Source organism: Thunnus maccoyii, chromosome 17 (genome assembly GCF_910596095.1).
Source record: "Thunnus maccoyii chromosome 17, fThuMac1.1, whole genome shotgun sequence".
In the NCBI taxonomy this organism is placed as follows: domain Eukaryota; kingdom Metazoa; phylum Chordata; class Actinopteri; order Scombriformes; family Scombridae; genus Thunnus; species Thunnus maccoyii.
In genome coordinates, this window is record NC_056549.1 from 18072913 (window position 1) to 18086877 (window position 13965).

General features: G+C 43.5%; 1 protein-coding gene across 5 annotated transcripts in view; it reads right to left on the bottom strand.

Moving 5' to 3' along the window:
* utrn (utrophin) overlaps positions 1-13965 on the bottom strand; it is a 182938-nt gene that overhangs the window by 111264 nt on the left and 57709 nt on the right. For 4 of the 5 annotated variants that reach the window (XM_042391219.1, XM_042391220.1, XM_042391218.1 and 1 more), the window contains 11 exons: positions 13529-13704; positions 13045-13180; positions 12389-12538; positions 12052-12204; positions 11843-11944; positions 11543-11663; positions 10809-11026; positions 10525-10642; positions 10084-10289; positions 8973-9127; positions 8665-8854 (listed from right to left, as the gene is read on the bottom strand). In XM_042391219.1, coding sequence (XP_042247153.1) covers positions 8665-8854; positions 8973-9127; positions 10084-10289; positions 10525-10642; positions 10809-11026; positions 11543-11663; positions 11843-11944; positions 12052-12204; positions 12389-12538; positions 13045-13180; positions 13529-13704 — 1725 coding nt within the window. Of the gene's footprint in view, positions 1-3868; positions 4066-8664; positions 8855-8972; positions 9128-10083; positions 10290-10524; positions 10643-10808; positions 11027-11542; positions 11664-11842; positions 11945-12051; positions 12205-12388; positions 12539-13044; positions 13181-13528; positions 13705-13965 lie in introns of those variants that run through there. The other variant, XM_042391222.1, reaches the window with a different exon arrangement.

A 13965-nucleotide genomic window follows, 5' to 3' on the forward strand; every position in this document is an offset into this window, starting at 1 on the left:
AGGCAGTTTTGCCGGCCGCTGTCATCTCAGTTCCCCAGGAGCTGCGGCTGACAGAAAGCTGGATCTGTGGACAGAGACGCTGAACTCAGGTTGGAGATCATCATCATTGGATGATGTTGAATCCATCATTTTTTCTGAAGAATGAACTGTCGCAAATTCTTTCACCATTTCATGTTTCTGTAGCAAATTCGTATCGCTACCAGTATAAATAGTTTTGATGTGAAATATTCGCAGGGAAGTATTTCGCATTTTTGTGTAGTTTATTCATCATATCTGGAGTAAATGTGTGTATGCATGTGTGTGTGTTTAAGTGCAATAGAGAGCAGAATGCATTGTGGGTATGCGTGTCCATAAAATAAATGTGTGAGTGGTGGGGTGGGGGGATATCTACCTGCACCTGGGGCTCTAGCTGCTAATGCTAACACTTGCTAAAAACCAAGAGGACCCTGGTGCAGCTCAAGGACGGGGAGGTCAGACAGCTGGGCTCTATGCCCATACCTGAGTCACCTGTCCTGGGGTAGCAGTGAGCCAGGAGCAAAGGTGAATGGAGTGTGGCACCCAAAGGCCAAAGTATTTGCCAGACAAACAGTAGGAAAGACAAGGCATGACTTCACACTGTCACTGCTTTAGGGCTGTTTCTAAAGAGGGCTTTGGCACACACACACACACACACACACACACACACACATGCGCGCACACATGCGCGCACACACACACACACGCACACACACAGTAGGAGCCAATGCCACAGTAATGAGAGTAGGAGGACACTCCTCAGGAGAGAGGTGGGCCCTTCAGCCAATTCGCAGCTAGTGATTACACACACAGAGAGACAGAGCAGAGCAAAAGTGAGGAGACGAAATGAGCCGCTGGGGCCTTCTCTGTATGCCTCAGTATAAACTAACCAGGCATGCTACTCACAAGTACTCTTTACCAATAAAATACTCATGATACTACAGCAAGAACACAAGAGAGCACGGACTCGAGGACAGAGGAAGGGGAAAAGAAAGGATCAGGAGACGACACAGATTCACTGAACCTCACATTTACATTTAAGGCATTTAGCTGATGTCCTTAATGGCGTGCAAATCGGTGTGTGGGATAAATGTACTGTAGGCCCATATACATAAGTAAAGCCTTAAGGTGTATTGTATAGATGTTAAACTTCTCTAATAGCGTACAACCTCATTAAACATTATTGCTTTGAATTGGGAAAGAGGGAGAGGAAAACAATTTGCGCACCAAATAATAGAAGCAATTCTAAAAACAGTTCAAGTTAAATGGTTTCTGCTTGCTAGGACTGCAAAGCTCATTATTATACATCAACATAATGAGTGCCGTTAAAGCTGCAGACAAACGCACATACACCCAAAAGCCACCAGTAAAGCTCGATTAACAGGAAAAGACGACTAAGAGGTTATGACTCAGTAGATTTTATAAACTTTCCCATCATTCATAGCTTGGCGAGCTGGCACTGCGGTCAGCCTGCTCTATCCTGCCACTGTTAGACATAGTGAGGACCAATGTGATGGAGGTCAATATGTTTTAGAAGATAAGCTTGGGCTTGCAGCTTAATTGGACTGCCAGGGGTAAAATACAGCCTGTATGTAATATACAGCCTTCATGTCACTGGGCCTGATGACAACAAGAATTGTTGACCTAGTCAGATCAGCTGAAAATTATTGATATGTTGATTTTTTTTCAACTACAGCATGGTATAACTATGGTATGCTCCCCAAGAAAGTAAAGGATATCAAATATAACGCTTTTCATAACGGCTCACCTACAGTATTACAGTTGTTACATTTAGTACTAATCAATATATATCTACTCAAAGAGGGAACACTAGTCTATTTAAGAGAATCAGACAATGTCCAGGTGAGCTGTTTAAGGGCCAGCGCTGTCCCGCAGCAGAGAGAACAGCCGGGCCCGAGAGGGTGAGCCCCGAGCAAATCCATCATCCAGAAGTCGCTGTTCCAGTCTGGCGGCCAGTGAGCGCACCCCAGGGAGACAGGACAAGCCCGGCATTACTGATTCCCCCAAGAGGAAGGCCAAACGAAGCTGGAATGACTGATGCAACCCAGGGGAGGGTAATCGAGTGTGGAATGACTGATGCATCCCGTCGGTAGGGGCGCAATCCAGGAAGGTCTTGCCTCTAAAGATGCTGAACGGAGCCAAATGAGAGTTTCAGATCCAAAAGTTAAGTGTTGGTCTACGCAGAAAGAAGTTCACAATGAAAGAAAGCTTCAGTGTTGGTTGTGAAGTTACTGTACTAGTACAGGGCTGTGGGAATTATTTGAATTTGCTTGCTTTCTTCCAGAATTGGTTAAGTAAGCAAAGGTAAGCACAGCATCTAGAGTAAAAACATTACTAATGCCTAATGCTCTATTTATTGCTCTCTAGCAATCAATTTTCTACCAAGTCCTGTCCTCGTGCCATCCTTAGACTAGAGATAAGTAAAGCCTGTCATCAACTTCATGCAGTCTTTACTCGTCGATCACACATTGGCAAAAATACAAAGAAAGATTGACAAACAACCAAATCCACTCCATAGGAAAAAAAAAGGGTGGAGCACTCAAGAGCGGTGGATTTATGGATTAAAGATGGATTAAGTTGACCCGCCACATGTTTGTTGAGGCATGATTGAAGCTGGCGAGTAATCAGAAACTGGTCTGATGCATTAGTCTCTCTCTCTTTCTCTCTCTCTCTCTGTGCAGCTGTACAGCTCCTCCCCTCTGCCCTCTGACTTAGAGTGGGTCAGTGTTGTGCAATGAAAGAGAGACAGCAATGAAGATAAGCGATCAATAATGATCACCAGTGGTACAAAATGACAGTAAGTTCACCACCCGGCACCAGTCATTTCCTCTACGGTGAAATCGATAGAGCTGACAAACGGCTTTAACGGGTTACAGAGTGGTACAACTGATTTTGTGTTTTTCATCAAGAACATCAAGAACACGGTCTGGTAAGCATTTCAACTGACTGTGTGTGTCAGCAACATGTTCAGAAGTGTTTCATTTCAGCATTTTAATTACTTAGTAGTAGCAAAGTTGGTTGATAACTTTAAGAGATTTAATTGTTCATTAAAGCCATGATAGAGCAAACTCTCTCATCGCTGCTTTGACCACAGATGAACGCTCATTTTCACTAACACACATTTTCACTATATCCTGTTACTATGCTACTCGCAACCACAAAAATACAGTATACACGCTGTCTAAAAATAAAACACGACACACATTCTTCTCTGCCTTTGTTTCTTTTACGCCTTCGCCACTATAGTCAAAACTCACTTCAAAACTGACAGTAGGCAGAAAAAAATGCATACACACAAACACACACACCTCAACGGGGATGCACAGTTGGAATTATTACTTGTTATGCAGGGAAAAAGTGCCAAAAATCAGTGAGGTATATTTAAAACGACATACTGTGGAGGTGACAGAGTCCCCAAAACAACATTGGCTGGAACAGAATGTCTTGACAACCAAATGACTCATGAATAAATAGACCAAAAATAGAGGAGAAAGGATGGATGATGCAGAGATAAGACTACTTGGTGAGCTACTCCACATTTTTGAAAAGAAAGGATATTTACAATGAAGTAAACAGTCTCAAAAACAAGCCCGAAAACCTCAAACAGACTCCAAAACATGCAAGACAATTAAAGTTTTGGGAGCTGAGCCAAATCATTAAAAAAAAAAAAAAAAAGATAAAAATAAACTGCGCACACATGCAAGTTTAAACCCCATTTCCATCCAATTCAAAAGAAAAAAAAAAGAAAAGAAGAAAAAACAAAAACAAAAACTCTCTGTTCTCCAGCCCGCTCTCTATCTCTCTCTCTCTCTCTCTCCTGGAGTCCACGTACCTTGCAGAGTTTCTGGTAGCGTGGCGAGGAGATGGCCATCCTCTGGAGCCTGTGTAGGAAGACCACCACTTTCTGGAGGGAGGTCCGGACCATGGCCATCATCTTAAGACTGCTACAAGTCTGCAGCAGCCTGCTCCTGGTCCGCATGCTAGCACTGCCCTACCCCGCTCATATTGTTCTCCCTCTCCCTCTCCCTAGCCAGCCGACCAGACCCCAGCCAAGCTGACGTGATGCGCACACATACACATGCACACACACACACACACACACACACACACAGAGGGGAGAGAGAAAGAAAAAAAAAAAAAAACACGCACTCGTACTCAGCTCAGCATGCCCCCACGTTTCATCACATATACACACACACGCTACACACAGTGAGCGCAGCCTCACTTATCTCTCTCTCTCTCTCTCTCTTCATAAACAGTCACTCCAACACAGCTCTCGGCATGCACACACACACTTTACACACACATGTGATGATGCAGGCGAGCAGGACAAGACGAGACACTCACTTTCTCCTCCACGCGGACATTCACACCCGCACTCCGACCGCAGAGCCAGAAGAGAATCAAACAAATCTCTTGTGACGGCACCCTGCACAGAGTCAGAGGAGGGTGACGAAGAAAAAGGAAATTAAGACGAAGACGGAGAAGAAGAAACAAGGGAGAGAAGAGTGAAAAGTGCCGGCGAGCAGGCAAGAGAGCAGAGAGAGAGGAAGGCACGAGTTGCACTGGACGAGAAGACAGAAGCCGGTCGTATGCAGCTCACTTTTTACTGCCACTGATCCAGAGAGAGAAAGAGAGGGAACGAGAAAGAGAGAGAGAGAGAGAGAGAGACGGAGAAAAAGAGAGATAGTGCTCCTTATGGACCACTGGATGAGAGAGAGAGAGAAAGCGGAGGAGAAAAGAAGGAGCGAGATCGGAAGCAGCGGTGTAAGGGACGGCAACAACTGCCTCTGCCGTGGAGGACATTACGCAAGGCAACCAACAGATCAATGAGCGAGAGACAGACAAAGAGAGAGAGAGAGAGAGAGAGAGAGAGAGAAAGCTACGGTGAAAGAGAGGGGGACTGAGCGAGAACTCGGCGCACAAATGAGATGCACGCACACACAATAGAGTTACAAAGGAGGAGGAATTATTGTGGGCGTCCAGGGTTCCTGGAAGCAAAAGTCCCATTCAAATTCTGCACAGACAGTCATAGGTGATTGGCAGTTAGAGCACTTCTTGGCTTCTCGGATGGACATGAAACACTTGTAGTTGAATCACCAGTGCAAAAGACGAGCCACTGCATTAGAAAATATGTTTCATTGATAAAAAAGTTAAAGCCTGTGTACATAAAAATGTCTACAAATGTCCAAAAGTCTACCAAAGAGCTTTTCAGTAAGGAAAATCAAATTACAGAGCTTAAATTTCTTTGGTGTGTGCTACTGACAGCTAACTGAAGCTCAAGATTACGCTTTGTAAACACTTGTTAATGCAACTTAAATCAGTCCTCTTCAGATTCAGAGTCGATTACAGACAGATTCAGCAACTATAGTTTGGTGTTGTAACTGTCAAAACATGATTTCTTGAGAAATAGAGGTGATGTTTGAGCATGAAAATTCATTTTTGACTTTGGAAACAGTAGTTTGATGAAGATGTCTTAACTCAAGGTCCAAATCTCATGGTCTTCCTCACAGGATGTTGTCATTTTCCATGTTTGTTACATTTGTTTGACAACTGAGCAAACTCCCACCTGGGTAAGCTAGTGGACACAAATTAAGATGTTTATTTTTTTTCTTGTTGAAAGTTGAAATAGTTAAAAAGATGATGGTCATGACATAAACTTACTTAACATACTCCTGTGTTTCTATGTTGAGGAGCATTGAGGATAACATTAAAACGTGTATTTCTACTTCACAACTAAATGGGAGAGGATGACAGTCTGCGTATGTGTGGGGGAGACAGAAAGAGCATGAGTGTTTGTCACCGTGTTATGTTTGTGTGGTCCAAATGCAGCTTTTAAAAGATTAGCCGAGAGGCTTCACTGGAAAACGGCAGATTAAAGATGAGGGAAAGAAAAAGTGGGAGGACAGTAGAGCTGGAGGAAAGAGAAAGTAGGAGGGCAAGGTCACGAGACAGTAAAAGGCTTTTAAGCATCTCTCATCGGCACAGAAAACGGCTAAATCTGTGGACAATAAATCTGTTGGGAAGCACACGCGTATCGCAGAGATGACATCAAGAGACAAAAAAAAGGTAGCAGAAGAAAAAGAGAGTCAAGTAAATGCAAAGATAGGTGCACAATCAACAGAGATTATCATGAGCAGCCTGTTCAGCTCCTACAAAGCCTCTGACCACACAGTGTAACACGCAGGTGGGTATTTTAAACCTATTCATGTTGAGTTTGACTTTTATTTGAAGTGCTGCTGAAAAACATTCGCTCTCTCCCCAACCGCAAGACAAGAGGCATTTATTTGAAGTGAGGATGAAAACCTCTGTATCGCCTGAGAGCAGCATGGAACGCAGCGTGTTTCACGCCGACGGTTGCCCCGTAACTATGACTCATTTAAAACAAGCACAAAATGACACACATACAGAAACAGTGTATTCAGTATGACACTACTGCACTTGGTCCCTGTTTGTGTCGGTGTATACGGATGCACAGAGACTCTGAGGCAGCAAGGAGAAATGAGTACAAACAAATTAACATAGATAAATTCCTTTTAACCAACATGCAGCTCACCTACAGACTGCTAGAGAGTAATCACCGTTTACCAGCATGCTCATGCACGTATATATACACACACACAGTCACTGAAAGAGAGGATTCTGATGAGCTTGTTGAAGAGCTCTGTTTAGACAAGGTTTAACTGGCTACACCGTTCATTTCAGTCATTCCTGTCAGTATTGACACTGATTCACAGGGAATTACAAGGGGAGACTGAGTGTTTTGTTGGCTCAGTGTTAATGGCACTGACAGTACCAGGTCTCACCTAAGAGGTTGTAGGAGGTTTGTATGTCTCTGCTGCTCACATTGCAATGGTCAGCGCACACACACACACACAGCTTCAATTATCAAGCCCACAGACAAACATCTATGCACCTTTGCTCGTTTATGTTGGATGCCATCATTGCTATATCTTCTGCCATGTGTGACGGAGTGTTTGGCAACATCATATACCATGAGACGACAGAAAATAAGTTTTGTTATACTGTTTTCAGTGTTCAGTGTGATGGTATTCCACTTAACCTCTATGTTCTCAGGAAATTTCAGTCAATGTCCCACATTTGTATTTGTCACCGCTCCTGACCACTCACCAACTGTGAGCTTAATATGGAAACAGCAGTCACAAAGACAATGGCCCGTGGATAGAAACTGTGATTAAAGTAACTCGACACTGAACAGCGGCAGAGCAGTGTGAGTTAATGTAAGGGTGGGGTGGCAACTCTCTATGTTAACACTCATCCTCCAAAGCTCAAAGAGTGTGTCCATTTCATTAACCCACTTTCTAGACTTGAGTGCCATCCATCAATCTTAACTCCAACTGAGACAGAGAAGGAAATGAAAGAAGAAACAGAAGTATAACCATTTAACCGATAACCATTTCAGAAAGATCCACTGACATTTTGGCACCCTGGTATTAAAAGATGTTATTCTCCGACTGATATCGTAATTAAAGTTCAACTGAATTACTTCGTCATCACATTTAACCATGCACCTAAACTTTGAGATGACTTTCACAGACTTTTTAGGAATAAAATCCAACAGTATACAGTATGTGTCCTTTAAAATAAAAAGGGCATACAATGACGGATCATATTCAATACAACAATTTTGGATCACTGAAACAGGTGAAATTTGACATTAATATCCATTTCCACCCAAAATATCAGAATTGTATTAAATCCAGCCAGGCCTCAACAATAAGCTACAAAAGTCTCCAAGTCTCCACCAACTTAACAAATCCTCAGAAATCTTTTGTTGCCATACATGCAGTGATTCAGTGTCATTCTTCTCTATAACCTTGGCCTGTTGTTACATAACTGGAAGCTGGAAACTGAAGTGATAGTACTGTGGCATTCAAGATGACGAAACCACAAATGTTATTATTGGACTAAAGCTTTCAGTTATGAAATATGTACAACATTGCAGCGTCTTTCTGTCCTTTCTCAGAGACAGCTTCAAGGTTATCTGAGTGTCAGGAAGTTTGGATAAACACACATATATTATGTACCTTCAAATGATTGACGCTTTCTAAAAAAGAAAAAAACGGTGCGCTCAAATGAAAGCAACGCACAATCCAAAAGAGATGAGAACAAGTCTTACAGGGTAAGCATTTTTTAAAAAGACTTCAGTAGCATCTAAAAAAGGAAGATTAGTACTTCCTCTATCTGTTGAAACGGTAAGGTGAAGTGATTTGAGGATTAAAATGTTACATAAAGCATAAGATGATGTACGTCGACAGACTCCCTCAGGGAAGGTCTGGGTAAATGACAAGCTAGTGAGAGGAAGCAAAAACACACATACACACACACAAATACACACACGCACTGAATTCCTAAGCAGCATAGGACAAGAGGATCAATGAGCTGCACTCAAGGCATACAAGCACTCAGATGCCCTCTGTATGCCCTCTCATTCACACATCTTTAACCAGCAGCGCACACATGGTTGCACCCACGCACCAGCCCCAACCCGAGTTCTGTTGGTGAAGGCTGTGTTAATGAAGGATGACACGGAGATAATAGGCTAACACCTGTGCATATATACCGCGCACACACACACACACTTTCTCTATCAGTTAAAAGCCCTACCTCCAGTTGTCGTCTCAGCTCCTTCACGTGGACGGAGTCCTGTGACAGGTCTTCCCTCTGAGAGGCGTCGGCCAGAACGTTGACAGTGGTCTCCGCCTCCTGGAGCCACTTGAGGAAGGACTCCAGCTCCCTGAGAGACATCTGCAGGCCCTTCAGTTCATTGTCCAACTGGGCGTGCCGATCACTTGTCCTGCCAATCATTATCAATAGGTCAAATACTGTATTATTCTATGCATGAGAAAACACGTGCTTTATGATTTATAACTCAATACTGGCTGCGATGTCATTGTGTCAGTGTGAGTGTGCACCTGTTGTTGATGCTGTTCCAGGTAGCGTTGTGTTTGTCGGTGACCTCTTTGATCCTCCTGGTGTCGTCAGTAGAATACTCCCGCAAAAGATGATTGGACAGCTCGTTGAAGGCCGCAACTGTCGCTTGGCCTCGGCCCAGGTCTTGGAGAAACACCTGTAAGACAATCAACAGGGTGGTGTTAGGTTCATCGTGATGTGACAGATATGACTCAGCCATTATGTGTCACTGTGAGAGGCTCTGTTATAGACTTCTGCATTTTTTATGTTGTTTACGTGCATGCAAGGTTTTCTATATATCATTGTGGCTTAACATCTGCTTTTAGTTAGACAAATTGCTATGTAAGAATATTAATGACCTACTCACTAAACTTAATGAAATTAAATTAAGCTTCAGCTATTAAAAACACAAAGAAATCTGTTATTCTACTGCTCAGCCATCTGACATTGTTAGTTTAACCTCTACTTAATCAAGCAGCTTATATAAGACCCAACTGTTATTCATAAAGCCAAATTATTATTTTAAATTTAGCATTAGAAAATAAGTCACCCATATTTGACCCCGAGGTTCTTATTCTCTTAACAAAAGGAACACTTCACTATTTTAAATGGACTATTACTCATCATTACACAGCTGCACAGACTAGGAGCAATCTACAGTAACATGCTGGATTCTGTTAAACTCAGTTGCCCTCTAGTGTTCGGTTCCTACAATGATTCAGACTCAGTCATGAGGCATAAGAATTTGTTTCTAGAAACTCTCGGGCCAAGTCATCATCTCAAATTAAAATGATGGATGATGTAGGTGTTTGAATGTTATTAAGGTTCAGAGTGATACTGCAGAGAGGTGATTTATTCATTCCCACCTTGTACAGACTCAAACAGCGCTGTTCAAACTCATAAAGGCTTTCTAATGTTTTATAAAGTAAAGTTTGGTTTGGTCTAAGATTTTTCTCACTATTAGGAGAGTGAGTAATACAATTCCCTTGAGTGCTTTTCTAGTCTACCTTAATGACAGGGATGCAGAATCACAGTGAATGACCTCGGGAAGGACAGGCAACAGAAACCCTGGGGACAATGAGAGAAGGTTGAACAGCGAAACTCTTCTCTAACCTTGTTGTCAGCAAGCTGTTTAGTCAGGGGATCTTGGGACTGCTGGAGCAGGTTGTGGAAGTGTCCTTCGTTGTGCCCAATAAGGGCCTTCACCTCCTTCCTCTGCTCCTCCCACTGGTTGCTGTGGCCAATCATGTTGTCCAGCTGCTGGAGCCGTGCCTCAACACCATGCTGCGTGCTGTCCCACTGGCTACGCACCTTCTCCACTACAGACAGGGACAGATGCATATTCCAAAAGCAGAGAACAAACAGAGAGTGATGATGATGAAATGCTAAGAGATACACATAAAACCAAACACCCAAAAAAACAAATAAAATAGGAAAACCAAACCAAACCAAAAAAATTATATTCTCTCTGCCATCTTTGGTGATTTCTGTGATTTTGAAAATGTTCAGTGCCTGTTAAATTTTTCTCATGTGATCGTCCTTTTCTGTACATACGTTTCTCAGTAATGGATGTGCGAACGTCCAGGTTAGAGGTCTTGTTTTTGATGTTCTGTGCCAGGGTGAAAATGTCCTCTAGCTGGGGGTGACGCTGCTCCAGGTCACTTTTAGTCACCTGCCAGGACGAAGCACAAATACATACCAGCAGTCACACAAAAATTTGACAACATAGGAAGGCATTTGGCAGTTCAATTTTACAAAAAATATGTGCTATTCCATTTAAAAATCACACAACCATACCCCAACTTCTCTGTCCCTCTTTTCTGCACTCCAGTTATTACCTGAAGACGTCCCATGGTGGTCCTGATCTCCTCTATGTCCCCCACAGTGACAATATTAGACTTGAGCATCTGGGTGATAAGGAGGAGCCAGTCTGCCAGCTCGGTGGCTGTCTCATTGAGGTCGGTGGGCGCCACGGTGTCTGCTGTGTGCGGGGTTTGGTGATGGGGGTCCTCGCTCACCAGGCTAGCCATCTGCACAGCTGAGGGGACTGCAGACACTGGAGCGAGGCAAAAAAAAAAAAAGGCAGGGAACTCAAGGCGAGTAATGTTGACATATAGGGCTTCTTTAAAAAGGAAATGATGCAATGAACATTAAAGATGCTACAGCAGAGTGAGAGAGGAGGTGCTGTCAGATGGCTCTCGGAGGATAGTGGCATCACACAAAATCATGATGAATGAGGCGTCGGGGCTTGTTCAGTGTTACACAACCAGGACTTTGTTGCTCACCTCTTATTTGTTATTTCATCATGCATTTTCATGCTCCAAATTAAACCAGGCCAGGAGGGAATTCAAATCTGTCACCTGAGTGCTTATTACCTCTAAGCGAGTTAATGTTTATATGCTTTTCATTTCCTGTTAATGATCCATAAGATTCAAATATCCAATTTTCTCTGTCTCATTAAAAGCTTAATACTTCATTGGGACTATGTTTTGCCTCTTCATTTCTGTGCTCTTGATGTATAATGAAGTCAGAGGGAGTGATTCAGAAATAAGAATTCCTGAGATGTCTTTACCAAGTTGCTGGTGCTGGACGACATGCTGGTGGTGTGTCCATGAGGGGACAGGTGGCGGGAGCGATTCCCTCAGTCGCCCATCCAGAGCTTTCCAGTCAGCTGCCAGCTGCTCTACCTTACTCTACACACATGAAAACACAGAGGGGCACATACATACAATTAAAAAAATAGTACAGTATATTATTAAGAAACAGAGTGTAGCTGTAGTAGTGCTTTAACCTTGCAATATGGTATAATTATACAGTATTCAACAATTAGCAGTGTTTCTTTATTAAATCATATTACTATGGAAACTGGGACCTTTTCCTGAGGTAGCAGCTGCTGTCGTCTCTGTAGCTCAATAGAATGAGCCAACAGGTCCTCAAGGTCCTTCTTCCTGTCTTTCATGGAGGCCTCAAGAGCCTACAACAGGTAAAAGCTAGTTTTAGGTACAAAGTGTTGCGTATGTGTGTATGTGATAACTGAATTTTCAGTAAGTTTCGGTGTGCTGGTTCTTGGGATGTATCTACCAGTGCCTGGCCAGGAGTGAGGCCCCTGGTTGTGATTGTCTGGTGTGTGACGACAACCCAGTCAGTGAGCCTGTTCATTCTGTCCTGGAACTGTGCGTGACTCTGCAGGTTGGTCTCCACCTCTCCCACTTTTTCTAACAACTCGTGGGTTACCTGTAAAGGAAAGGGAAAGTAAAGGAGGGAGGAAGAAAGACAGGGGAGTTTATGTGACAATACTCATATACTCAATTTTTCACCCAAGACAACGCCTCTGATAAAAGGCAGAGTAACAAACTAATAAAAAAGCATTTTTGCAAGTTGGAGTATGGGCTTGCAGTTGTCATGTAAAAACTCTCACCTTGCTCCAGTTGAGGTTGATGACTCTTAGTTTGCCAACATGCTGGTCTCTGTTTTGAGGGCTCACACTCGGACTGGCCAGGATCTGAGGGGCGTACTTGTTCAGCCAACCGAGGCGCTCATTCTGCGCATCAAGTTCATCAGCAAGGGCCTGCAAGGAAAGTGAAATTGTAATTGCAAATCAAGAAAAAGGAAATCAAGAAGTAATGTTTTCCAGGTCAGCAGTAGAATATCGGGTAGTTGTACATGGCCTAAAACTTCACTGGCATTCACTTTCTGCAATGTGTCTCCACAGGGCAGAAAACTCTGGCAGAGGTTGTTGTCGAGAAGGAATGAAGACAGAAAACACAGAGTGATTGTCAACAAAATTGCATTGTTCAAAACAAGAGATGTGAAAGGCCAGTTCTGCGAATGTTTGCTGGGTTTGACAGGTTTTGCACCAAGTAGGAATGATTGAGATACAGGGAGCGACTTGTGGGTACAGCGAGGCAAGAAGGGCAAAAGAGCAAAGACACAGCAGGAAACAGCAACACAGTCAGAGTTGACCATTACAACAGCTGAATCTACCGGCTGTGGAATGGAGATAGAAATCACTGCGCTTCGATAAAGCGTCAGGTGACTAATACGAACTTGGTCATGTTTTGGTCCTTGCTGTACCTTGAGTTCTTTCAGGTTTTTGTCGGTGGCATTGACAGGCAGGGTAATAACAGCATTTTCTGCCTGTTCCAGCCACAAAGCCAGCTCCTCACGTCTCCTCACCAAGTCTGACAGGGCCGGGTCCCCTCCAGCCAGCCTGCACACATACACACATACATTATGCACTAAGATAGGGATCTCCATTTCCCCCAGGTTGCAGGCTTAATCTTGAAATTTACATTTAAATTGCTGTTATAGACTGATTGACCACACTGATAACGTTAACCTGCCAAACACCGATAAAGAAACAAAGTGTGTCAGAGGTGGAGAGGAAGCGCTAACCTCTGTGCTACATTATACTGTAAAACCAAGACTATTCAATCCAGACACAGCAATGATTGTGTCAGAATTCAAATTTGAGTACAGTACTGTATATTCCCATAATCTTTTATATCCATACAACCTCATTTACATGGCATCCATGGTGTTTCCTTGGATACGCTACCTGCGCTGTCTGTCCAGGACCTGACGGTTGACAGCTCTCCAACGCTGACCCAGTGCATCTAGCTTTTCTTCAAGCAGGGGTCCGTCAGGGGATGACAACTGCCCAATTATCTGCTCTCCGGTGCGGATCAGTACAGCTAGGACGGGCTTGTGGCTGGCAAGGCCTTCCTCCAGCTCCTAAAATAAGTAAAAAGGGATGAAAGAGAGCATGACAGACGGAGAAGAAAAAAAAGCCTCAAAAAAAAAAAAAAGGTGAAATCTGGGATCAATCACACAGCATAAGCCGATTCACTCAGGGCCAAATCCCCAGCTCAAGTCCATCTTACCAGGCAAATCTTTGACTGACACATGGGCATGATTTGTGGCAAATCAAGGTTTAAGCCAGTGGTTCTAAAGGTGGGGTCCAGGGACCCCCAGGGGTCCTTGAGGCAGTTCCAG